Here is a 26856-nt window from a genome sequence, read left to right as displayed (position 1 = left end):
GTGGAATATGAAAGGAGAGTTGTGTTATGAATTTAGATAAATTAAAACAATATACGAAATTGTATTCAAAGACGAAGGTTTTTATTCTTTACGATAAACGCACTATTGTTTTTGCTGCTGTTCTGATGCACAGGTAATGTCTACTACTGGTAACGTAAATGGCGCTTGTATCATTTATTGTCCATGTAGCGCGCTTGCCTGGAGAACAAGTGTGTGACATCACTTGACTGGCAGTGCCGGGTGAGGAGGAGTAGCGGTCGGAGAGTTCACTTTGCCTTTGTGGGAGTGTTGTACTACATTACGCGAACCACTGAAAGACAAGTTGTAAGCAAAGTTAAGGATTTCAATTCGGCTGCCGTTGACAACATTCGAGGATATCCGTACGGATATCAAACTTATTTTTCCGCTTGGTTGCGCGGTACTTTACTTTCCTTGTATGAAGCGACTCTAGTGTGACTCGACTGGCCCTAAAAGAATCCATATCTGGTCAAAGTATTCAACTGTCACAAAGCGGGACCCGTTCGCTATAAATAGCCCGGATAAGCAGTGGAGGAGGTACGTGCATACGAAATAACTTCTTGTTCTAACAGAAAAGTCCTTAAATACAACATTTGACGAATCATTTGCATATAAAGATCTTTTGCCATATCCCATGATTTAACCCAGACTGAAGCTTCAAAGTAACTGGTGTTCACTCGAAGTGTGGAAAAAACTAAAAAGTATTGTTTTACTTTGAAAGAACAATGTATTAATTTTAGTATTAATAATGCAAAGTTATGCGTTCTTCGCATTTTCACCCGTCATTGAATCTGCCTTTGAATGACAGCTGTATAAATTCCCCACCTATCTTGTTAACCTAGGGCTTGTTAAAGAACAATCGAAGTGTACTTAATTTGAAAATAATACTAACGTATTGCAGGCCTACTACCCAATAACAAAAACCTTCGCATTATTTTGCTGCCTGGCCTGCTTTATATCAACTCCAGAAATAGATAAGTTAATGTTTAGAACGCTTGTAATTGTCCTTATCTCCCAACTCCTCTTCTTTCTTTCCAAATATAGTATAACATTGTTTGCAGTTAACATAAGTATTATTATATTCGATCAACTGGGAACTCTAAATAACTTTGAAAAGATTGTCAATTCAGGCATTGTTAGATAGATTTAGGTTTTAGGCCTAGGTCAACAAGTGTAGAGCTCTTGAATGTCACTTGTATTAGCCAAATGTATTACAATTTGTGCTGTATGTGTAAGTAGTACTTATTGTATGTGGTTGACTTATCTAGCTACCTTAAGATGAGTGCGCTAAGTTGCTCTGGTTAAGAACCTCTGCTAAATGATTACATATACAGTTGAAGTCAGACGTTTACATACACCTTAGCCAAATACATTTAAACTCAGTTTTTCACAATTCCTGACATTTAATCCTAGTAAAAAATTCCCTGTCTTAGGTCAGTTAGATCAACAATATTTTAAGAATGTGAAATGTCAGAATAGAGTGATTTTAGCTTTGATTTCTATCATCACATTCCCAGTGGGTCAGAGGTTTACATACACTCAATTAGTATTTGGTAGCATTGCCTTTAAATTGTTTAACTTGGGTCAAACGTTTCGGGTAGCGTTCCACAAGCTTCCCACAATACGTTGGGTTAATTTTGGCCCATTCCTCCTGACAGAGCTGGTTTGTAGGCCCCCTTGCTGACTGATGATTTGAGATGTTGCTTCAATTTATCTACATAATTTCCCTTTCTCATGATGCCATCTATTTTGTGAAGTGCACCAGTACCTTCTGCAGCAAAGAACCCCCACAACATAATGCTGCCACCCCTGTGCTTCACGGTTGGTATGGTGTTCTTCGGCTTGCAAGTGTAACAGTATAACTTTAGTCCGTCGCCCCGTCCCGGGCGCGAACCAGAGACGCTCTGCACACGTCAACAGTAACCCTTGAAGCATCGTTACCCATCGCTCCACAAAAGCGGCGGCCCTTGCAGAGCAAGGGGAACGACTACTTCAAGATCTCAGAGCGAGGGATGTCACCGATTGAAACGCTATTAGCGCGCACCACCGCTAACTAGCTCGCCATTTCACATCGGTTACACAAGCCTTTCCCTTTTTCCTCCAAACATAACAATGGTCATTATGGCCAAACAGTTCTATTTTTGTTTCATCAGATCAGAGGACATTTCTCCAAAAAGTACGATCTTTGTCCTCATGTGCAGTTGCAAACTGTAGTCTGGCTTTTTTATGGCGGTTTTGGAGAAGTGGCTTCCTCCTTGTTGAGCAGCCTTTCAGGTTATGTTGATATAGGACTCGTTTTACTGTGAATATAGAAACTTTTATACCTGTTTCCTCCAGCATCTTCACAAGGTCCTTTGCTGTTGTTGTGGGATTGATTTGCACATTTCACACCAAAGTACTTTAATCTATAGGACACAGAACACATCTCCTTCCTGAACAGTATGACTGCTGCATGGTCCATTGGTGTTTATACTTGCGTACTATTGTTTGTACAGATGAACGTGGTACCTTCAGCCATTTGGAAATTGCTCCCAAGGATGAACCACACTTGTGGAGGTCTACAATAATTTTTCTGAGGTGTTGGCTGATTTCTTTTGATTTTCCCATGATGTCAAGCAAAGAGGCACTGAGTTTGAAGGTAGGCCTTGAAATACATCCACAGGTACACCTCCAGATGCCTCAAATGATGTCAATTAGCCTATCAGAAGCTACTAAAACCATGACATAATTTTCAGGAATTTTCCAAGCTGTTGAAAGGCACAGTTAACTTAGTGTATGTAAACTTCTGACCCACTGGAATTGTGATACAGTGAATGATGAGTGAAATAATCTGTCTGTAAACAAATATAGGAGTAATAACTTGTGTCATGCACAAAGTAGATGTCCTAACCAACTTGCCAAAACTATAGTTTGTTAACAAGAAATTTGTGGAGTGGTTGAAAAACAAGTTTTAATGACTCCAACCTAAGTGTATGTAAACTTACGACTTCAACTGTATATTAAATGTAGTACGATAACCATGAGCTAGGAAACTACGAGACACCATCATTGTGTTCATAATCATGCAGTGTTACAGCAGAAACCAGGCCTCTCTATAAATATGTTCCTGTTTGACAGCAGACTGGGAGTGACAGGGGAGCTGTTTTTATCAGCTGTTCCCCATCAGGGTTTAGGAGGCAGGCCAGGCTTCATTACTCCAATTCTGTTGCAAAGCATTTTGTAACAGAAACCGTTTACTTCAAATGGAAAACGTTTTGCAACGAAAATGAGTTTCTTTTGGACAAATTCAAGTAGGTCATTCCCCGTTTTTGTTCCGTTTGCTTCTTAAACGGTTTCCGTTTTAAGACGTAATGAATACACCCTTGTTGAAAGAAAAGTACTGTAGGCCCATCTTCTTAAAGCAGTGGTTTCAAGATGGGTTTTTTCGGGTCATGATACATGTCGTGATCCTCACCGAAAGTTAGTTGTTGTTTTTTGTTGTGAAGCCAAGTAGACTACTGTCGGAAGTTAAGTACAACGGCAGGGGTTCTCAAATGTCTATTTTGACCCAAATAAAGATTGTAGCATTTTTTTTACGTGACCCATCAAGCCTGTCCCAATTTGCTCCCTCCTCCTTGCTCCTAAACCTCTGATGTTTGCAGATCTGAATTGTCTCGGTAAGTATAGGGGCTAAGCAATGTGGTGGTGAAGCGTCCACTATATTGATTAAACCTTACAGATCTGCAGACATTGGAGGGTAAGGGATGTTTCTAGCCATGCTCTGGGCTTGGGACACAACCCACAAATAAGATCCGACCCCACCCAGCGTTTGGAGAAAAAACTCTGCCTTAAGGTATTTGGCTGAAGTGTTGTTGGACCGGCAAACAGCATTCTTAATGCATTTTTGAAATATTTTAATGGCACCAGGCACAAACATCTCTGGACATTCCAGAATGTTAAGCAACACAAGTTAGTTTCTGTGAGTCAAGGGCCCACTTTTCAGTGTTTATCCAACACATCACGTTATTGGTGTTTACCAATAGTTTCTCATCTCTAATTTCCTGGATCAATGTGGTGTTTGGATTTTGCTGGTTGGTCTGCCTTATGACTCAGTAGGTCTAACTGGATATACAGTAGGTCTACCTTATGACTCAGTAGGTCTAACTGGATATACAGTAGGTCTGCCTTATGACTCAGTAGGTCTAACTGGATGTAAAGTAGGTCTGCCTTATGACTCAGTAGATCTAACTGGATATACAGTAGGTCTCCCTTATGACTCAGTTAGTAGGTCTAACTGGATGTACAGTAGGTCTGCCTTATGACTCAGTAGGTCTAACTGGATATACAGTAGGTCTGCCTTATGACTCAGTAGGTCTAACTGGATGTACAGTAGGTCGACCTTATGACTCAGTTAGTAGGTCTAACTGTATGTACAGTAGGTCTGCCTTATGACTCAGTAGGTCTAACTGGATGTACAGTAGGTCTGCCTTATGACTCAGTAGGTCTAACTGGATATACAGTAGGTCTACCTTATGACTCAGTAGGTCTAACTGGATATACAGTAGGTCTGCCTTATGACTCAGTAGGTCTAACTGGATGTACAGTAGGTCTGCCTTATGACTCAGTAGGTCTAACTGGATATACAGTAGGTCTGCCTTATGACTCTTAGACTCAGTAGGTCTAACTGGATGTACAGTAGGTCTGCCTTATGACTCAGTAGGTCTAACTGGATATACAGTAGGTCTGCCTTATGACTCAGTAGATCTAACTGGATATACAGTAGGTCTGCCTTATGACTCAGTAGGTCTAACTGGATGTACAGTAGGTCTGCCTTATGACTCAGTTAGTAGGTATATATACAGTAGGTCTGCCTTATGACTCAGTAGGTCTAACTGGATGTACAGTAGGTCTGCCTTATGTAGGTCTAACTGGATATACAGTAGGTCTGCCTTATGACTCAGTAGGTCTAACTGGATGTACAGTAGGTCTCTTATGACTCAGTTAGTAGGTATAACTGGATATACAGTAGGTCTGCCTTATGACTCAGTAGGTCTAACTGGATATACGGTAGGTCTATGACTCAGTAGGTCTAACTGGATGTACAGTAGGTCTGCCTTATGACTCAGTTAGTAGGTATAACTGGATATACAGTAGGTCTGCCTTATGACTCAGTAGGTCTAACTGGATATACAGTAGGTCTACCTTATGACTCAGTAGGTCTAACTGGATATACAGTAGGTCTGCCTTATGACTCAGTAGGTCTAACTGGATGTACAGTAGGTCTGCCTTATGACTCAGTAGGTCTAACTGGATATACAGTAGGTCTGTCTAACTTATGACTCAGTAGGTCTAACTGGATATACGGTAGGTCTACCTTACGACTCAGTAGGTCTAACTGGATGTACAGTAGGTCTGCCTTATGACTCAGTAGGTCTAACTGGATATACAGTAGGTCTGCCTTATGACTCAGTAGGTCTAACTGGATATACAGTAGGTCTAACTCAGTAGGTCTAACTGGATGTACAGTAGGTCTGCCTTATGACTCTAGTAGGTCTAACCAGTAGGTCTGCCTTATGACTCAGTAGGTCTAACTGGATGTACAGTAGGTCTGCCTTATGACTCAGTAGGTCTAACTGGATATACAGTAGGTCTGCCTTATGACTCAGTAGGTCTAACTGGATACTAGGATATGACTCAGTAGGGATCTGCAGTAGGTCTGCCTTATGACTCAGTAGGTCTAACTGGATGTATACAGTAGGTCTGCCTTATGACTCAGTAGGTCTAACTGGATGTACAGTAGGTCTGCCTTATGACTACAGTAGGTCTCACTTATGACTCAGTAGGTCTAACTGGATGTACAGTAGGTCTGCCTTATGACTCAGTAGGTCTAACTGGATATACAGTAGGTCTGCCTTATGACTCAGTAGGTCTAACTGGATATACAGTAGGTCTGCCTTATGACTCAGTAGGTCTAACTGGATGTACAGTAGGTCTGCCTTATGACTCAGTAGGTCTAACTGGATATACAGTAGGTCTACCTTATGACTCAGTTAGTAGGTCTAACTGGATGTACAGTAGGTCTGCCTTATGACTCAGTAGGTCTAACTGGATATACAGTAGGTCTGCCTTATGACTCAGTAGGTCTAACTGGATGTACAGTAGGTCTGCCTTATGACTCAGATATACAGTAGGTCTAACTGGATATACAGTAGGTCTGCCTTATGACTCAGTAGGTCTAACTGGATGTACAGTAGGTCTGCCTTATGACTCAGTAGGTCTAACTGGATATACAGTAGGTCTGCCTTATGACTCAGTAGGTCTAACTGGATATACAGTAGGTCTGCCTTATGACTCAGTAGGTCTAACTGGATGTACAGTAGGTCTGCCTTATGACTCAGTAGGTCTAACTGGATATACAGTAGGTCTGCCTTATGACTCAGTAGGTCTAACTGGATGTACAGTAGGTCTGCCTTATGACTCAGTAGGTCTAACTGGATATACAGTAGGTCTGCCTTATGACAGTAGGTCTAACTGGATATACAGTAGGTCTCTTATGACTCAGTTAGATGTCTAACTGGATGTACAGGTCTGCCTTATGACTCAGTAGGTCTAACTGGATATACAGTAGGTCTGCCTTATGACTCAGTAGGTCTAACTGGATTATGACTCAGTAGGTACAGTAGGTCTGGATATACAGTAGGTCTGCCTTATGACTCAGTAGGTCTAACTGGATGTACAGTAGGTCTGCCTTATGACTCAGTAGGTCTAACTGGATGTACAGTAGGTCTGCCTTATGACTCAGTAGGTCTAACTGGATATACAGTAGGTCTGCCTTATGACTCAGTAGGTCTAACTGGATGTACAGTAGGTCTGCCTTATGACTCAGTAGGTCTAACTGGATATACAGTAGGTCTGCCTTATGACTCAGTAGGTCTAACTGGATATACAGTAGGTCTGCCTTATGACTCAGTAGGTCTAACTGGATACAGTAGGTCTGCCTTATGACTCAGTAGGTCTAACTGGATGTACAGTAGGTCTGCCTTATGACTCAGTTAGTAGGTATAACTGGATATACAGTAGGTCTGCCTTATGACTCAGTAGGTCTAACTGGATGTACAGTAGGTCTGCCTTATGACTCAGTAGGTCTAACTGGATATACAGTAGGTCTGCCTTATGACTCAGTAGGTCTAACTGGATGTACAGTAGGTCTGCCTTATGACTCAGTTAGTAGGTCTAACTGGATATACAGTAGGTCTGCCTTATGACTCAGTAGGTCTAACTGGATATACAGTAGGTCTGCCTTATGACTCAGTAGGTCTAACTGGATATACAGTAGGTCTGCCTTATGACTCAGTAGGTCTAACTGGATGTACAGTAGGTCTGCCTTATGACTCAGTAGGTCTAACTGGATGTACAGTAGGTCTGCCTTATGACTCAGTAGGTCTAACTGGATATACAGTAGGTCTGCCTTATGACTCAGTAGGTCTAACTAGGATATACTCAGTAGGTCTAACTGGATATCTGTCTGCCTTATGACTCAGTAGGTCTAACTGGATGTACAGTAGGTCTGCCTTATGACTCAGTTAGTAGGTCTAACTGGATATACAGTAGGTCTGCCTTATGACTCAGTAGGTCTAACTGGATATACAGTAGGTCTGCCTTATGACTCAGTAGGTCTAACTGGATATACAGTAGGTCTGCCTTATGACTCAGTAGGTCTAACTGGATATACAGTAGGTCTGCCTTATGACTCAGTAGGTCTAACTGGATGTACAGTAGGTCTGCCTTATGACTCAGTAGGTCTAACTGGATATACAGTAGGTCTGCCTTATGACTCAGTACAGTAGTAGGTCTAACTGGATGCCTTATACAGTAGGTCTGCCTTATGACTCAGTAGGTCTAACTGGATGTACAGTAGGTCTGCCTTATGACTCAGTAGGTCTAACTGGATATACAGTAGGTCTTATGACTCAGTAGGTCTAACTGGACTACAGTAGGTCTGCCTATGACTCAGTAGGTCTAACTGGATATACAGTAGGTCTGCCTTATGACTCAGTAGGTCTAACTGGATATACAGTAGGTCTGCCTTATGACTCAGTAGGTCTAACTGGATGTACAGTAGGTCTGCCTTATGACTCAGTAGGTCTAACTGGATGTACAGTAGGTCTGCCTTATGACTCAGTAGGTCTAACTGGATATACAGTAGGTCTGCCTTATGACTCAGTAGGTCTAACTGGATGTACAGTAGGTCTGCCTTATGACTCAGTTAGTAGGTCTAACTGGATATACAGTAGGTCTGCCTTATGACTCAGTAGGTCTAACTGGATATACAGTAGGTCTGCCTTATGACTCAGTAGGTCTAACTGGATATACAGTAGGTCTGCCTTATGACTCAGTAGGTCTAACTGGATATACAGTAGGTCTACCTTATGACTCAGTTAGTAGGTCTAACTGGATGTACAGTAGGTCTGCTTATGACTCAGTATAGGTCTAACTGGATGTACAGTAGGTCTCTTATGACTCTGGTCTAACTGGATGTACAGTAGGTCTGCCTTATGACTCAGTAGGTCTAACTGGATGTACAGTAGGTCTCTTATGACTCAGTAGGTCTAACTGGATGACTCAGACTAGTAGGTCTAACTGGATGTACAGTAGGTCTGCCTTATGACTCAGTAGGTCTAACTGGATGTACAGTAGGTCTGCCTTATGACTCAGTAGGTCTAACTGGATGTACAGTAGGTCTGCCTTATGACTCAGTAGGTCTAACTGGATGTACAGTAGGTCTGCCTTATGACTCAGTAGGTCTAACTGGATGTACAGTAGGTCTGCCTTATGACTCAGTAGGTCTAACTGGATGTACAGTAGGTCAGTAGGTCTGTACAGTAGGTCTGCCTTATGACTCAGTAGGTCTAACTGGATGTACAGTAGGTCTGCCTTATGACTCAGTAGGTCTAACTGGATGTACAGTAGGTCTGCCTTATGACTCAGTAGGTCTAACTGGATGTACAGTAGGTCTGCCTTATGACTCAGTAGGTCTAACTGGATGTACAGTAGGTCTGCCTTATGACTCAGTAGGTCTAACTAGGATCTAACTGGATAGGTCTAACTGGATGTACAGTAGGTCTGCCTTATGACTCAGTAGGTCTAACTGGATGTACAGTAGGTCTGCCTTATGACTCAGTAGGTCTAACTGGATGTACAGTAGGTCTGCCTTATGACTCAGTAGGTCTAACTGGATGATAGGTCTGCCTTATGACTCAGTAGGTCTAACTGGATGTACAGTAGGTCTGCCTTATGACTCAGTAGGTCTAACTGGATATACAGTAGGTCTGCCTTATGACTCAGTAGGTCTAACTGGATGTACAGTAGGTCTGCCTTATGACTCAGTAGGTCTAACTGGATGTACAGTAGGTCTGCCTTATGACTCAGTAGGTCTAACTGGATGTACAGTAGGTCTGCCTTATGACTCAGTAGGTCTAACTGGATGTACAGTAGGTCTGCCTTATGACTCAGTAGGTCTAACTGGATGTACAGTAGGTCTGCCTTATGACTAGTAGGTCTAACTGGATATAGTAGGTCTTATGACTCAGTAGGTCTAACTGGATGTACAGTAGGTCTGCCTTATGACTCAGTAGGTCTAACTGGATATACAGATGTACAGTAGGTCTACCTTATGACTCAGTAGGTCTAACTGGATGTACAGAAGGTCTGCATTATGACTCAGTAGGTCTAACTGGATGTACAGTAGGTCTGCCTTATGACTCAGTAGGTCTAACTGGATGTACAGTAGGTCTGCCTTATGACTCAGTAGGTCTAACTGGATGTACAGTAGGTCTGCCTTATGACTCAGTAGGTCTAACTAGATGTACAGTAGGTCTGCCTTATGACTTAGTTAGTAGGTCTAACTGGATGTACAGTAGGTCTGCCTTATGACTCAGTAGGTCTAACTGGATGTACAGTAGGTCTGCCTTATGACTCAGTAGGTCTAACTGGATATACAGTAGGTCTGCCTTATGACTCAGTAGGTCTAACTGGATGTACAGTAGGTCTGCCTTATGACTCAGTAGGTCTAACTGGATGTACAGTAGGTCTGCCTTATGACTCAGTAGGTCTAACTGGATGTACAGTAGGTCTGCCTTATGACTCAGTAGGTCTAACTGGATGTACAGTAGGTCTGCCTTATGACTCAGTAGGTCTAACTGGATGTACAGTAGGTCTGCCTTATGACTCAGTAGGTCTAACTGGATGTACAGTAGGTCTGCCTTATGACTCAGTAGGTCTAACTGGATGTACAGTAGGTCTGCCTTATGACTCAGTAGGTCTAACTGGATGTACAGTAGGTCTGCCTTATGACTCAGTAGGTCTAACTGGATATACAGTAGGTCTGACTTATGACTCAGTAGGTCTAACTGGATGTACAGTAGGTCTGACTTATGACTCAGTAGGTCTAACTGGATATACAGTAGGTCTGCCTTATGACTCAGTAGGTCTAACTAGTACGGTAGGGACTCAGTAGGTCTAACTGGATGTACAGTAGGTCTGCCTTATGACTCAGTAGGTCTAACTGGATATACAGTAGGTCTACCTTATGACTCAGTTAGTAGGTCTAACTGGATGTACAGTAGGTCTGCCTTATGACTCAGTAGGTCTAACTATGACTAGTAGGTCTACAGTAGGTCTACCTTATGACTCAGTAGGTCTAACTGGATGTACAGTAGGTCTAACTGGTCTAATGATATACAGTAGGTCTATCTTATGACTCAGTTAGTAGGTCTAACTGGATGTACAGTAGGTCTGCCTTATGACTCAGTAGGTCTAACTGTATGTACAGTAGGTCTGCCTTATGACTCAGTTAGTAGGTCTAACTGGATGTACAGTAGGTCTGCCTTATGACTCAGTAAGTAGGTCTAACTGGATGTACAGTAGGTCTGCCTTATGAATCAGTTAGTTGGTCTAATTGGATGTACAGTAGGTCTGCCTTATGACTCAGTAGGTCTAACTAGATGTACAGTAGGTCTACCTTATGACTCAGTAGGTCTAACTGGATGTACAGAAGGTCTGCATTATGACTCAGTAGGTCTAACTGGATGTACAGTGACTCAGGTCTAGGCCTTATGACTCAGTAGGTCTAACTGGATGTACAACTTATGACTCAGTAGGTCTAACTGGATGTACAGTAGGTCTGCCTTATGACTCAGTAGGTCTAACTAGATGTACAGTAGGTCTGCCTTATGACTTAGTTAGTAGGTCTAACTGGATGTACAGTAGGTCTGCCTTATGACTCAGTAGGTCTAACTGGATATATAGTAGGTCTGCCTTATGACTCAGTAGGTCTATCTTATGACTCAGTTAGTAGGTCTAACTGGATGTACAGTAGGTCTGCCTTATGACTCAGTAGGTATAACTGGATGTACAGTACGTCTGCCTTATGACTCAGTAGGTCTAACTGGATGTACAGTAGGTCTGCCTTATGACTCAGTTAGTAGGTCTAACTGGATTACAGTAGTTCTGCCTTATGACTCAGTAGGTCTAACTGGATATACAGTAGGTCTGCCTTATGACTTAGTTAGTAGGTCTAACTGGATGTACAGTAGGTCTGCCTTATGACTCAGTAGGTCTAACTGGATGTACAGTACGTCTGCCTTATGACTCAGTAGGTGTAACTGGATGTACAGTAGGTCTGCCTTATGACTCAGTTAGTAGGTCTAACTGGATTACAGTAGTTCTGCCTTATGACTCAGTAGGTCTAACTGGATATACAGTAGGTCTGCCTTATGACTCAGTAGGTCTAACTGGATATACTGTAGGACTGCCTTATGACTTATGCCCTAATTTAGGATCCAGCTGGTTGACCAATCAAATCATGTTGACTAAACCTTGTCTCGTTTGTTTTTGTCGTCCACGTTCTTGCAGACTTCCTTTTGAAAACATCGCTGGGCACTTAGTTGCCTTTTTCTTTACGTTATTTGGGGAGTCGCTGTGATTCTATCGCGCCGCCATGTCCACCTCCTATAAGAAGGAAGTGGTGAACTACAGGGATGTGGACGAGGATGAACTACTGAAGAAACTCTCAGAGGAAGAGCTACAGAGGCTGGAGGATGAGCTGGAGGAGTTAGATCCTGACGTAAGTCTTAAACGCTGATCGTCTTGGTGTGTGTGTGTGTGTGTCTTGTTTATCTGGAGCTAGGAGTTCGATCCCAACGCAATCTAAAACATGTATCTTTTTACGAGCTCAACAGAGATGAGAGGTCGGTAGCAGGATAGTGCATTAAATCACGCTATCACGTAAAAAAAATCTAGGACTACAAAAGGATCCTTAAATCAAACATGCAACCCTCTATGCAATAGATCATGGTATAACGCTCAGATATTAAGGTTTACAGGTGTACCAGAGCCCTGGTTTAAAATATCTCACTATATAAGCATTTGGGTGACATCTGAGAGACGTGGAGAATCTCATTTGCGTCCTCTCGCCTCACCTCCTCAAAACCCATTGGAGGAGATGTTCTGAGGGGTGGGACTTCTGGCTTTCTCATCCAATGGGTTTTAAGATGGAAGCGAGGATGTGAGGAATTTGCAATTGAGATTCTCCCACAGACTAAGACTGACAAATGACACTCAAACCAACTTGGTCAGGAGGAGATCTCAGCTGGAAGCGTTGTTGGATGACGACGTTGCGCAAGTTGGTCAGATTGATTTCAGATTTCATTACTGACATTTTGTCCTTTAACCTTTTGACATTCTTATAGGGCACGAACATATTAACCTGTCATATCACGTTGATAACATAAATTACCCTATATATCATATCCCTGTATATTCAATTCAAATATGCAGTTCTAGGTCTAAACAATACAGTGATCCTCAAACCAACTTCCAAAACCAACTTCCCAGGGAACGTTGAGAAAAACAGCAACTTCTCAGAGTTTAAACCTCATCTGTTATTTATAATATATGCTAAGTTATGCCTATCATATATTAATAATAGTGTGTGATGCGGCGGTGCTTGACTTCATCTTTATTCATAAGTAGCTCTTCCGTCGAGGTGTTGACGACACAAGCTGTAATAGGGTTATGATGAATGGTTGACGGCTCACAACAAGTCTGGATGCTTACAATACCAGGAGAGCCAGCCCAGGCTTAGAGGTGTGTGTGTGTGTGTGTGTGTGTGTGTGTGTGTGTGTGTGTGTGTGTGTGTGTGTGTGTGTGTGTGTGTGTGTGTGTGTGTGTGTGTGTGTGTGTGTGTGTGTGTGTGTGTGTGTGTGTGTGTGTGTGTGTGTGTGTGTGTGTGTGTGTGTGTGTGTGTGTGTGTGTGTGTGTGTGTGTGTGTGTGTGTGTGTGTGTGTGTGTGTGTGTGTGTGTGTGTGTGTGTGTGTGCGCGTGCTCGTGCGGTGCTTGTCGTCTTTCCTTGACTTTTGACGATATCTTCCAGATCTCCCACAGAGCCACGTTAAAGAGTTAAACTGATATGTCAGGTATAAATACTACGCTGTCTGTAAGTGGCCAGTGCACTAATAGGTGCTGAAAGCTAAGACAAGATATCGGTCTATCGTTATAATATGGACCTGGTTTAGCGTGCTGCGGTCTAAGAATAGCTGTCTGGGAACTGCCTTTGTTATTTATGTTAGTGTTATTTTAACACAGTTCGTGATGGTGTGTGTGTCCTTTCACTGTTACATTCGGCTATCCCATGAGAGTGGATGAAAAATGTAGTGTATAAACAAGTGCAATCCCACCCATTGCTATAATTATTGGCCAATGACAATCCTTCCCTGTGGTTAGAATACCCTCTTACCTAGTGTAAGTACAACCCGTTGTTAACATTATCGGCCAATGATAAATCCTTCCTGTCTTTAGAATGCTCTGTTGCCGGCCGGGATGAGGCAGAAGGATCAGACCAAGAAGGCGCCGACCGGAACCTTCCAGAGAGAGAACCTGGTAGCCCACCTGGAGAAGCAGGCCAAGGAACACCCTGACAAGGAGGACCTGGTTCCGTTCACTGGAGAGAAGAGAGGTATGACCGCAGTTCCCAGCATGATAGAATACCACTATAGGCCTGTGCTTCACTGGAGAGAAGAGAGGTAGGACCCTGTTAGATCTGATCTGAGCACTGGCGTAACGCTGTGCCGTGCCGACCCCCAACCAGGGTTGGGGTCAGTTCTATTTCAATTCAGTCAAGAAAAAAATCTAAAAAGTAATCTAAAATTCCAAGTTTCCTCATTGAGAAGTGTGGTAGGAGCCCAGTTTCATTTTGGTTCATACTCCAGATAGGTTTTACCAATATGGCATAATCTCCACTTGTGGGGTGTATCCATCCCCCTATCGGCCCGCAGCATACCACCCTGCATCCCACTACTGACTTGCTTCTGACGATAAGCAGGGTTGGTCCCAAGACGGGAGACCAGATGCTGCTGGAAGTGGTGTTGGAGGGCCAGTAGGAGACAATCTTTCCTTTCCTGGTCTAAAACAAAGTTCTCAATGCCCCAGGGCAGTGATTGGGGTCATAGCCCTGTGTGGGGTGCTGTCTTTCGGATGGGACGTTAAACTGGTGTCCTGACGCTCTGTGGTCACTAAAGATCCCATTGCACTTAACGTAAGAGTAGTGGTCCTGGCTAAATTCAAAATCTGGCCCTCATACCATCACAGTCACCTAATCATCCCCAGCTTACAACTGGCTCACTCATCCCCCTTCTTCTCCCCTGTATCTATTCCCCAGGTTGTTGCTGTAAATGAGAATGTGTTCTCAGTCAACTTACCTGGTAAAATAAGGGTTACATATTGTTTACATGAAATCCTGTCAGATCTATGAACAGAAGGGATAGGGGATAGGATCTAGCTTGGCTAGGAGAAGTGGCTGGAGGCCAACATGGACCGTGGCCAGGGACATGCAAGCTGTGATAATAACCTTGTGAGGTGAACCCTCCTGTCAGCATGCCGAGATACTAATACTTTCAGAACATTACAGCCATGTAACTAAAGGCCTAAAGTCCTACATCCATCAGGACCAATCAGTGGTCTCAGACAATAGCTCGTTCCAGGAAACTGGACCCAGTCGCAACCCAGTTTGTATGCCGGTTCATCTGTTCTTGCATCTGTCTGGACATATCCAGCTACGAAACTGCCTGAGCTGAGTCTGCCTACCTATCAAACCAATTATGATCTCAGACAGTCTGGTTCTGGGAAACTGGGCCAGCCGCAACAGAGTCCTCTAGTTCGTCCTTCCTTATATCTGGACGTATCCAGGTAGAAAGCAGGGCCTGGTGCCAGCTGACTCATCCCAGATCCACTCAGGTGTAGATGTAGCCTGCTGGGTATCAGCCTGTCTTTCTGTGGGTCCGCCAGACAGCGTACCGTCTGGGGGGGATCAGTTTTAGTGAGGTAAGGCCCGGAATCTTTAATCTTGATCACATAAGGAGTATTATTTGGGATGCAAGGTGATTTGTAGATCTCTGATTCTGTGCAGTCGATCTCAAACACTCAAGCAAGCACTGTGTCTCAGCCAAGCCTGATAGGTGATAGGTACCGACCAACCACAGAGACGAACATCCTGCTACATCCTGGCACCCGGCAGCTAGCCTGAAGTTGAGGTGACTTTCCAGTTGAAAGTTGGAACGGCTCCACTCGTTCCATTGGTTCGTCAGACCCCAGAACAGATCATCCAGGCTACAGTCAAGGCCAGCAGGGCGGACGCTGCTGTAGCTGATCCTGGACCTGTGACGGCTATGAATAAGACCTCAGACCTTGTATTCATAAAGTGTCTCAGAATAGGAGTGCTGATCTATGATCGGTTTAGCAGTTTAGATCCAAATGAATATGATTACATGGACAGGGAATAACCTGATCCGACATCAGATACATATGGCCCCTGATCTAACGGTGAACTGTGGCCGTGTCCCAACTCTCTTATCCCAAAGTCTGCACTTGCACACTTCCCGTTATGGATCAACTCCCATCCAGCCAACGATTCCTTCCATGACAGGGAGTGTGCAAGACAAGTGCACAGTCTGCAAACTTTGGGAGAACGGTCGATAATTGGACCACACACACAGCCTGTCACTGCAGCCTTCCTCCCCTCAGTGTTCATTCACATAATCCTGTTCCGGTGTTCTGAGGCTTGGCCGGGGCAGCTTGGCCGGGGCAGCTTGGCCGGGGCAGCTTGGCCGGGGCAGCGTGACGCGGGGCGCTACATGTCAGACGTGGCTGGGTAAAACTCGAGAAGGTCTTCGCTCCACCGTCTGTCCAGACAGGCTGCCTGGCTTTTGACAGCTCACTCTGAGTGACGATATGAAAAGTGCCCAGTGACGTAATGTGATATTGCATACCAGCCTTGTATTTTCCGTTGTCGGTCGGTGTAACGTAGATGGAAAACAAAATGGAAGTTTTCCTCACAGAGCGTACGGTCATGTTCACTGTGTAATGGTAGTTGGCTACTATTGGGTAATGATCTGTCGATTTCACTATCGGGGTATTGATGTTTCTGCTTTCCTGCAGTCAAATTACCAATAAAAAAATGGAATTAGAAACGAGCTGGTATAGTAGTGGGTTGGTAGTCGTCGTACTAGTACGAATAGTAGTAGTAATACATGTATCAAATCAATCAAATGTATTTTATGAAGCCCTTTTTACATGAACAGTTGTCATCAAGTGCTTTACAGATACCCGGCCCAAAACCCCAAACGGCAAGCAATGCAGATGTAGAAGCACGGTGGCGAGGAGAAACTCCCTAGAACAGCAGGAACCAGGAAGAAACCTAGAGCGGAACCAGGCCCTGAGATGTGTCCAGTCCTCTTCTAGCTGAGATGAATAGTGGCATGTACTGTGTTAACGATTGTCCTCTATCTTCCAGGTAAAGTCTTTATACCTAAGAAGGTGGTGGACCCCATCATGGAGAACGTAACTCTGGAGCCAGAGCTGGAGGAGGCACTGGCCAACGCCAGCGACGCTGAGATCTGCGACATTGCCGGTAGAAAGACACAAACCTTCACACCCATTTACAGACTGACATCTTTTCTGTTGTCACCGTTCCTGTTTTATTTCCAGTCGATTCACCTTCTTCAGCGAATAAGTTTAAATCCACGCTCACCAAACAGTCACTTGAGAACAATCCCGGACACGAAATCAGCTTCGCGGTTCACTCCTCCGTCAGTAACGTCCTCCTTTCCTCTCTAACTCTTCTCTATCCCGTCTAGTGATCCCACCCTTCTTCTCCTCCTTCTCCCTGTCCCCCTCCATATCCTGTCATCGTCATCACCCCTTCCATTGCTGCTCCTCACTGCTGTTTGGACACCATGGTTGCCCTCTCTCTGGGCTTTGTGACAAGCTGCCGCGGTATTTGCCAGCCCACACACTAGCTAGGGCCGGGACGATAGCAGTAGTCAATGGCATCGTGGGCAAGGAAACAGAAACACGAAGCGAATTTAACTTCTTTAGGAAGACAGACCTAATGTTGGAAACAAACCTCATTATATTGTCATCCATTATTTATTTATTTCTTTTCCAAGCTATAGCACATGAAATGTTATATACAACAGGTTTTTAAAGGACCAAAGAGTTTGGAATGCTTCGTGTTTTCATTTTTGCCTCGGTGCTCCTGGTTCATACGTTACAATCGTCCCGGCCCTAACGCGAGCTGCACGTTATCTGGCCTGTATTTCTCTCCGCTTCACTAAGTGTTAGTGTTAATTAGTGACAAGTGGTTTGCTTGCCAGCGTTTGTTTTGGTCCTTCCAGACATATCCAATGGTTTGTAATTAATCCATAACCTGCTCATGATGAGTTACCAACTAACTCTTCACGGCTGCTTAAAGTGGACCGCTCGTTCTCCGTTGTTTATCTCAAAGATAACTTAACTGTTCTCACACTCTCTGTCATACTGACAGATGAAAATAATACACTTGCTTCATTTTTTCGTTGCTTTTCTGCTGAACTGCTATCTTTTCACTCTCATTTGTTCATTTGTACTGGCTCCAAGTCATCTACGGTGGTCCAGAAAGCACATTTTATTCGAGTTTTCCCATCAAACTGGACACAAGATAAAACTACTGCTACTACTGATATTACATTTGATTTAAAGCGCTTTTCAAAAACACAAGGACTCTGTACAGCAAAAGAGAGGGGGGTGAAAGCAAAGATAAAACATTTAAAACTAAGATTAAAATGAAAGCTAAAACAGGGATCTTTGCGATAATCAAGAACATATTGACTAGTCAAGCATGTTCCTGCGATTCATAGAAGCCCGTTCTAACTGTGGCAGCAGAGGCCATCCAAGACAGGGAGAATAATGTCTGCATTGTGTGACGTCTGCAACAGTGACACATGCTATTTAAACAATGTATTTAATAATGACTTGCAGGCGCTGGCATCGATGCACGTGTTGTTCTTTTGTATGTCTGGCTATGACAGGGACGACTATCTATTGCTGTGTGTGAGATGTTTTGCGAGCCGATAGTTTGGCTTGGATGTTTGCGAGTTTGAACAAGGCAGCCCTCAAGGCCCACTTGTGGGTGTCCTGTCTGCTATCTTAGCCAAGTAAACACAATGTGCTGAACTAAGGAGAGCGTTGGCACTCACACCCACGTCAACTCTTCGGTGTTTATCCTTCAGTGTTCACGTCATTTGACACAATGTATACTCTCTCTCCCTGTCTCTGTTCCCCCCCCCTCTCTCTCCTTTGTTTCTCTCTACTTTATTTTTCGTTCCTTTTGTACGTCTCTCCATCTCTTCTCTTCCCTCCCTCCAGCCATTTTGGGAATGCACACTCTGATGAGTAACCAGCAGTACTACGAGGCTTTGGCCAGCAGCAATATAGTCAACAAACAAGGCCTTAACAGTAAGTGTACCGTGTGCGTGTGTGTGTGTGTGTGTGTGTGTGTGTGTGTGTGTGTGTGTGTGTGTGTGTGTGTGTGTGTGTGTGTGTGTGTGTATCCCTCCTGTAAGTGCCAAAGTTTTCAGGCATCGTTTTAACGATGATTCATCTGTTTATCCTACCATGTATTGTACTTATTAGGGTTTTGTTTTTCAAGTGGATTTAAGAAAGAGTGGCACCAAAGCGTACGTGTTTCAGACAGTTCAGGGAAGTTACAAATCAAACATGAACAGAACCAACGTCAAAGGTTCAAAGAGAACTGGACCAAAATGTTCCTGTTTCCTGACTTTTACAGTCCTCCGTTGCAACCTTTCTGACGTTAAATAATATAATTTAAAGACATGCTTGTTCAGCCAAACAAAGTAAGTGCTGCAAATAATATTTTTTTCTTTCAACACCTTGAGTGCCATTGTTATTACTGATATATACATGATATAGGTATTGTTACTAACGTATTTTCCTGTAGGCGTTATCCAGTGTACTCAGTATAAGCCTGTGCCTGATGAGCAGCCCAACTCTACTGACGTGGAGGAGACGTTGCTGAGGATGCAGAGGAACGACCCTGACCTGCTGGAGGTCAACCTTAACAACATCAAGGTGCTACATTATATTGATTCACATGCACAAGTCAGTATAATTGATTTATATGATGTCATTATGTCCTTCTACCATAAACATTTGTACATTTTTTGTTGTTGTTTTTAGCAGATGCTCTTATCTGATTTACAATAGTTAGTGCATATATTTTCCAACTTTTTGTTGTACTGGTCCCCCCCGTGGGAATCGAACTCACAACCCTGGCATTGCAAGTGCCATGCTCTACCAACCGAGCCACACGGGACCCCCATAGGAGACACACATGTACCACACTATTCTCAGTCTGACTTCAAGAGGTCAGGGCAAACCTCTACCCTGGAGTCAACATTTGATTTAGGTTATTCTCCAGTCTTTTCAAATGCATTTGTAGTCAGTCCTTTTTTAAACAGTGGCGCCGTGTGTGTGGCTTTATTGATTTGAAGCCTCTTGTGTTCCAGAACATTCCAGTGAAGACGCTGAAGGCCTATGCAGACGCCCTGACGGAGAACACTGCAGTGGAACGCTTCAGCCTTGTGGGAACCAGGAGTAATGATCCTGTAGCCTTTGTGAGTATTGCTGTTGTGTCTGGAGCAAATCCCCTACACGCATACTGTAACAGTTACATCAGACGATGTGAATGTACACGTCTCCAAGTCTTCATTCGAAGTCGTCTCCATCTGGAAATTCAGTTTAAAAAACAAAATGGCCTCCCATAGTCGGGTAGCCTAGTGGTTAGCCTAGTGGTTAGAGTGTTGGACTAGTAATCGAAAGGTTGCAAGTTCGAATCCCCGAGCTGACAAGGTACAAATCTGTCGTTCTGCCCCTGAACAGTCAGTTAACCCACTGTTCCTAGGCCATCATTGAAAATAAAAATTTGTTCTTAACTGACTTGCCTAGTAAAATTAAAAATCAAATACCTGGGCCTGTGGCCTGGTCAAAAATATAGATGGGGGAAAATGGTGCCATTTCAGATATGGGTTTAATTATAGCCCGTATAAATATACTGTCCCCATTTGCTGTGTCTCAGGCTCTGGCAGAGATGCTGAAGGGGAACACCACACTGAAGAGTCTGAATATAGAATCCAACTTCATCACAGGGACGGGTATCCTGGCTCTCATCGCCTCACTGCAGTCCAACACAACCCTGCAGGAACTCAAGATCGACAACCAGGTACAATAAAATACAGAACAATCGTTATTGGTACATTCTACTGACAGACAGTGTAAACGAGGCCTGGGTCCATTCTACTGACAGACAATATAAAGGAGGCCTGGGTCCATTCTACTGACAGACAGTGTAAAGGAGGCCTGGGTCCATTCTACTGACAGACAATATAAAGGAGGCCTGGGTCCATTCTACATACAGACAATATAAAGGAGGCCTGGGTCCATTCTACTGACAGACAGTGTAAAGGAGGCCTGGGTCCATTCTACTGACAGACAGTGTAAAGGAGGCCTGGGTCCATTCTACTGACAGACAGTGTAAAGGAGGCCTGGGTCCATTCTACTGACAGACAATGTAAAGGAGGCCTGGGTCCATTCTACTGACAGACAGTGTAAAGGAGGCCTGGGTCCATTCTACTGACAGACAATGTAAAGGACGCCTGGGTCCATTCTACTGACAGACAGTATAAAGGAGGCCTGGGTCCATTCTACTGACATACAGTGTAAAGGAGGCCTGGGTCCATTCTACTGACAGACAATATAAAGGAGGCATGGGTCCATTCTACTGTCAGACAGTGTAAAGGAGGCCTGGGTCCATTCTACTGACAGACAATATAAAGGAGGCCTGGGCCCATTCTACTGACAGACAATATAAAGGAGGCCTGGGTCCATTCTACTGACAGACAATATAAAGGAGGCCTGGGTCCATTCTACTGACAGACAATATAAAGGAGGCCTGGGTCCATTCTACTGACAGACAGTGTAAAGGAGGCCTGGGTCCATTCTACTGACAGACAATATAAAGGAGGCCTGGGTCCATTCTACTGACATACAGTGTAAAGGAGGCCTGGGTACTGCCAAAATTTCACAAATATTACAACTTCTACAAATTATTTCTCAATGATGCTTAAAGATACAAATGTCAAATATGTTGACAATCCTTCCTCCAAAGGACCTTTCTATGGAAAACATTTTGTGAAAATCCCAATGAAATCCCAATATTTATTTTGTCCTGGTTTCATGAGGAATCACCCTATTTTTGCTGTCACAGTGCCCAGCCCAGACAGTTACAATAAGACATCACAAGGACCACTTGAGTCTACTGTTTCAACAGGGTCAGATTGTAAAAAGCTAATCACTCGATTGATTCATTGTGGTGTGATATTGGTGCTAGTGCGAACACTTAGTAGCCGTTATTCCTTCCCAGTGGGCAAAACTGGTTGAAAGGACATCCTTGCAACCTGATTAACCAGATTGCAGCCAAAACTGGTTGAAATCTGGTTGTTGCAATGACCTCATTTCAACCAGTTTTGCCCACGCTGGGCTACCTCTTGCCAGTGAATCATTTTTTCCTAACATAAACTGTGCTGAATCTCTTTGATTCCGTAAGGTTTTATATTTAGACACATGACTAACAACTTCGCCTTCATTTATTAATTGTGCTGAGTCATGGACAAGCTGGTTGAAATGACTCCATTTTACAACCAGAAAAGGCTGCATTGTAACCAGTTATTTCCAACAGGACATTGGGAAATCACCTAGGTTCACTGGTTTACATGACGTAATGTCTGGTTGTAAATTGGTTTGTAATGGCGTCATTTCAACCAGTTTTACCCGATGGGTGATTCCTTCTATGTCCAGTTTTTACCCCAATTATTTAAGCTGCCCATCTGACAGAGCAGACAGGCTCAATCAAATGCTCAATTTGTAAGGAAACAAATGCTATTTGAATCCAGGTCTGATTTCCCCCTCTCCCCTTCCTCCAGAGCCAGCCGCTAGGTAACAAGGTGGAGATGGAGATAGCCAGCATGCTGGAGAAGAACACCACGTTGTTGAAGTTTGGCTACCACTTTACCCAGCAGGGCCCCAGGCTGAGGGGCTCCAACGCCATGATGAACAACAACGACCTGGGTGAGATGATGGTTCTGCTAATGCTAATGCTAATGCTAACAACCTGGCTGAGATGGGGGTTCTGCTCGAGCTGAAGCAAACAACCTGACTGAGATGGAAGTTCTGCTAGCCCTAATGCTAACAACCTGACTGAGATTGAGGTTCAAAGACTAACTCACTCACTCACAATAGATTAAAATCGCTCTGTTATACTCACTGTTTCTCTCCCATCGACACTCACAATCTTAGAGATGTTTACTCACTCACTCACTCACTCACTCACTCCATTTTCCAAAACAATGTTGAACTAATAAAACCTGCTAGAGAAGGTGCAGAGCATGCGTCAGATGTAATTCCAGACCCAGTAGTAATCCATCTTAATTCACCATCACTGTTTAACGTAACTAAATAATGGGAGGAGCCAAGCCAATCACAACGCTCGGCTGTTTGGATCCCTTCCTGGAAGATGACATCACTAGAACTAAAGTGGTGCTCCAGTGAAACGCTCCCAGACTTCCCAGTGTGATCCCTCACAACAGCTGAGACACCACTAGAGACATGGGCTGCGTCCCAAGTGGCACCCTATTCCATTTATAGTTCACTAACCTGTACAGTAGGGCTCTGGTGAAGAGTAGTGCACTATATAGGGAACAGGATGCCATTTGGGATGTGCACTCAAATGGGTCTATTCGGGGACTTGTGTTGTTGCCTGGCTACCCAGACTCCTTACTCTGGCCAAACGCTGTGCCGCTCCACGCTGTAGGACGTTCCTTATTTCTCCTCAATGAGTCTGGATCTGAGTAGTTCCCTGACCCATCCCTGAATGCAAACACATTCGGGACCGTCTGATTGGTCCAGAGACCCATGGGTTGGGCCAGAGCCAGAACACAGTTGGGTAAAGTGGCGGTTTGAAAATTCATCATTGGTTTGGATATCCTGATTGGTTAGAGACGATCCAATCGGTGATGACTTTGTTTAGTGCAACGCCCATCATCACCGCAAACGACTTCAGTGACGGCAGTCTCGGACTAAAGTCTATAGCGAACGACAGAGCAGCGGGAGAACTTAGTGTGAGTCATCGGGCTACATGTTTTGGGGTCCAGAACACATGATCAAAGACATGTCAGGTCTTGTACAAAGGCTGTATAAAAATAAGAGATGGTCTTGTACTAATCTCTTGGAACTAAATGATTGACCTAGTTTGCGCACCAACATCAGTGTGTCATCGGGTTGTTTTGCATCATGATGATGACATTTCTCTTGAACACAGCATGGTACCAGTTCTATCTACTCGGTGACTCTTCCACCAAAGATGTGCATGAGCCGCTCTCGTCTTGGTCACTCATAGTGCTTGTGTGTGTGTGTGTGTGTGTGTGTGTGTGTGTGTGTGTGTGTGTGTGTGTGTGTGTGTGTGTGTGTGTGTGTGTGTGTGTGTGTGTGTGTGTGTGTGTGTGTGTGTGTGTGTGTGTGTTTTATGTGTTTACCACTGTTGTGTTGCAGCTCGGGTAATCCGATCCGATCATCACTCGGACGGTTCCTTTACTCTCACTCTGTCCGTGCCGGAACTGGAGAGGGCATTTGGTAAAAAGTTCAAGCCGAAACTCACCAAGCCCAAGACCAAGAAAGTAAAGACAGCCGTTGTGTCCTCGTCCTACCTCTTCAGCCTTCTCTTGCTTCTTTTCCTTGAGTTCTACCCACAACTCCCTGCGTTGTGCCTTCCATTCCTCCTCATCATCTCTCGTCATCTCTTCTCTTCCCAACATTGGCAGATCTGGCAATCTTTCTCCAGTAGCTCTTGAGTTCTTAAGTGGGTCTTCACTGTAGGACTGATTGCTTAAGGGCTTTTTGCAGTTAGAGCTATTTTATTCTAAACTGCCTCTTACAAACCTTTGGAACAGGTTTTTTTCTGCTTTCTTTCAAGCTGCTTTTCTTACTTCAAACTCTTCCTTCATTGCCATTCCTTTGAGTCAAGTATTTGTTGTGTTTGAATAAAACGTGATGTTACCGAAGACTCAGAAGGTACTGATATGTTTTAATAGTTTGTCTAATTTCTATTTTTTCTTCTCTGACAACAGTAAGAAAGAGAAGGCTTGAAGGCGGTCCCATCTTCCCCAAGTGTCGGACAAGCGTGTAGCGCCGTCAGGCGCTGCCCGGCCCCGCCCAGCCCCGTATTCAGCCAGATGCCCTCCAACAGATATCCCATCAACCCCTGCTTTCCCCAACCCTAACCTCTACCCCTCCGCGATGACCGAAATCGTTCCAATTCGAATGTCAGGGCCGTTGGCAAAGCTTGTTCCTACTGTGGCATGGAGTTGATCTACTATTGTACTATTGTTTCTCTCACAGTTTTCTACTGATATTGGTTTAGATATCTTCGGTAATTATATTATCTGGTAATTGTGACATAGAGAAGCAGCCCACCTATTCAGAAAGTATTTATTTTGTTGTTAGTTTGTTTACTGGAGATGAACTTGTGGTGGTGGAAGATTAAATGGTGTTACAACCATAAGGTATATTGTACCACGTGCCATGGGCAACAGGTAGCCTAGTGGTTAAGAGCATTGGGCCAGTAACCGAATGGTCGCTGGTTCAAATCCCCGAGCCGACTAGGTGGGGTAAAATCTGCCAATTTGCCCTTGAGCAAGGCACTTCACCCTAATTGCTCCGGTAAGTCACTCTGGATAAGAGTGTCTTCTAAATGACTCAAATGTAAATTACTTAACTTGGTTATGACGTTAGTACCACATTATGTATTTCAGCATTTCGCAACCACTTAACGTAATGTTTTTCAGTGTGAGGTTCATATAAGATACGTTTTTAGTCTGCAACTCACACTGTCTGTAAGCAAAGGCACATAACAGTTACATAGAAGCTATGTTCAGAGGAATTGTTGCAGATTTAAAAACACTTTGGGGTGTAAGTTGTTTGTTTGTCCAAGTTTACCCCATGGAGACAGCCACTACAAGCTGGTCCTAGATCAGTTTGTCCTCTATTGTGTAAATTCTGTAGTATTACTGATCTCAATTCAGTTTAAGTCTTCTCAGTCAAACCTTACACAGAGAGAGGTTACTACTAAGCGTTGGTTCTAGATCAGTTTTGTGACAAAGTCGATATCTGCTACGATCCTTTATTGATGTCACTTGTTAAATCCACTTCAGATCAGTGTAGATGAAGGGGTGGAGACAGGTTAAGTAAAGATTTTGAAGCCTTGAGACAATTGACACGTGGATTGTGTATGTGTACCATTTTCAGAGGGTGAATGGGCAAGACAAAAGATTTAAGTGCCTTTGAACGGGGTATGGTAGTAGGTGCCAGGTGCACCGGTTTGAGTGTGTCAAGAACTGCAACGCTGCTGGGGTTTTCACGCTCAACAGTTTCCCTTGTGTACCACCCAAAGGACATCAAGCCAACTTGACACAACTGTGGGAAATATTGGAGTCAACATGGGCCAGCATTCATGTGGAACGCTTTCGACACCTTGTAGAGCCCACGCCCAGACCGATTGAGGCTGTTCTGAGGGCCAAAGGGGGTCAAACTCATAAGGAAGGTGTTCCTAATATTTTGTACACTCAGTATATATTAGAAGTTTGTTCACAACTGTATTGGTCACTGATGGACAAACTGATCTAGGACCATCTCTTAGTGGCTGTCTCTATGAGGGTGGGTTGACTGAATCAGTACTTACACCCGACAGATGTGATGACTTGTCATCATGGCAAGTTATGGTCGATTATGTTCAATTATTACTTGGGTTACACAGTAAAGGGAGTTGCAGCATTCCCCCTCCCCTTTTTCCAGTTACACTGGTAGAAATACTCTTAGTTGAATGTGTCTGCAACCCAAAAAGTGTGCAAACTAAGAATTCACTGTCATCACTGTAGCCTATCAAAGCCCAAGAAAAAGCATGAAGACAAAATTACTTTTCCTGCCTGTTGTAAGGTCCTATGAGATTATTCCTTAATGAACACTCCTTCGGGTATTGTTGCAATGTGGCCGTGTATCAGGGGTGTCAGGGGAGCACTGATGACTAAATTCAATATCCTGTCATTAAATCCATGTAAAATAAACAATATATATTATATTGGATGAAGGATGGATGAGGGGGATTACGTGCCCCCTCAGATTCAAAGAGCATGACGCTCCTGATTAGGTATATTCCTGTATGGTCAAAAGGGACAACTATGGTGTGTACAACAACCCATCCCCGTATGAACTACTGCTGAATATGACTGTGTTCTCCTTGCCTGGCTGTTGTTTCTTCTCTACAGTATTTGCTTGAGTATTGAGTATGTTTTTGTTAGATAGTTCACATTATTGTTGTTTGTTTGTTCATGGATAAATCGGGTTTGAAAGTATTGTGTACTG

The 26856-nt window shown here is 43.8% G+C and overlaps 1 protein-coding gene across 2 annotated transcripts; it reads left to right on the top strand.

Annotated features, from left to right (window-relative positions):
• The first annotated feature begins 247 nt into the window (after positions 1-247).
• LOC135506836 (tropomodulin-1-like) lies at positions 248-26846 on the top strand. Of its 2 annotated transcripts, XM_064926232.1 has the most exons (11): positions 248-555; positions 11911-12121; positions 13855-14011; positions 16844-16960; positions 18736-18825; positions 19328-19458; positions 19896-20003; positions 20465-20608; positions 22368-22512; positions 23992-24116; positions 24567-26846. In XM_064926232.1, the coding sequence occupies exons 2-11, from the start codon at positions 11996-11998 to the stop codon at positions 24567-24569; spliced, it is 1146 nt and encodes a 381-aa protein (XP_064782304.1). In that variant the 5' UTR covers positions 248-555; positions 11911-11995; the 3' UTR covers positions 24570-26846. The 2 variants fall into 2 exon arrangements, with proteins under 2 accessions (XP_064782304.1, XP_064782305.1); XM_064926233.1 differs by lacking the exon at positions 23992-24116.
• The last annotated feature ends 10 nt before the right edge of the window (positions 26847-26856 follow it).

This window comes from Oncorhynchus masou, chromosome 20, assembly GCF_036934945.1.
Source record: "Oncorhynchus masou masou isolate Uvic2021 chromosome 20, UVic_Omas_1.1, whole genome shotgun sequence".
NCBI lineage: Eukaryota > Metazoa > Chordata > Actinopteri > Salmoniformes > Salmonidae > Oncorhynchus > Oncorhynchus masou.
The sequence above is the reverse complement of the archived record's forward strand: the minus strand, read 5'-3'. Positions and strand labels throughout refer to the sequence as shown.

What these genes read in the sequence shown, in the direction of transcription:
- LOC135506836 (XM_064926232.1), top strand. Translation starts at nt 11,996, where the DNA reads ATGTCCACCTCCTATAAGAAGGAAGTGGTGAACTACAGGGATGTGGAC. An exon ending in GTTCACTGGAGAGAAGAGAG is followed by an intron (nt 14,012 to 16,843) that starts GTATGACCGCAG and finishes TCTATCTTCCAG; the next exon opens with GTAAAGTCTTTATACCTAAG. An exon ending in AACTCAAGATCGACAACCAG is followed by an intron (nt 20,609 to 22,367) that starts GTACAATAAAAT and finishes CCCTTCCTCCAG; the next exon opens with AGCCAGCCGCTAGGTAACAA.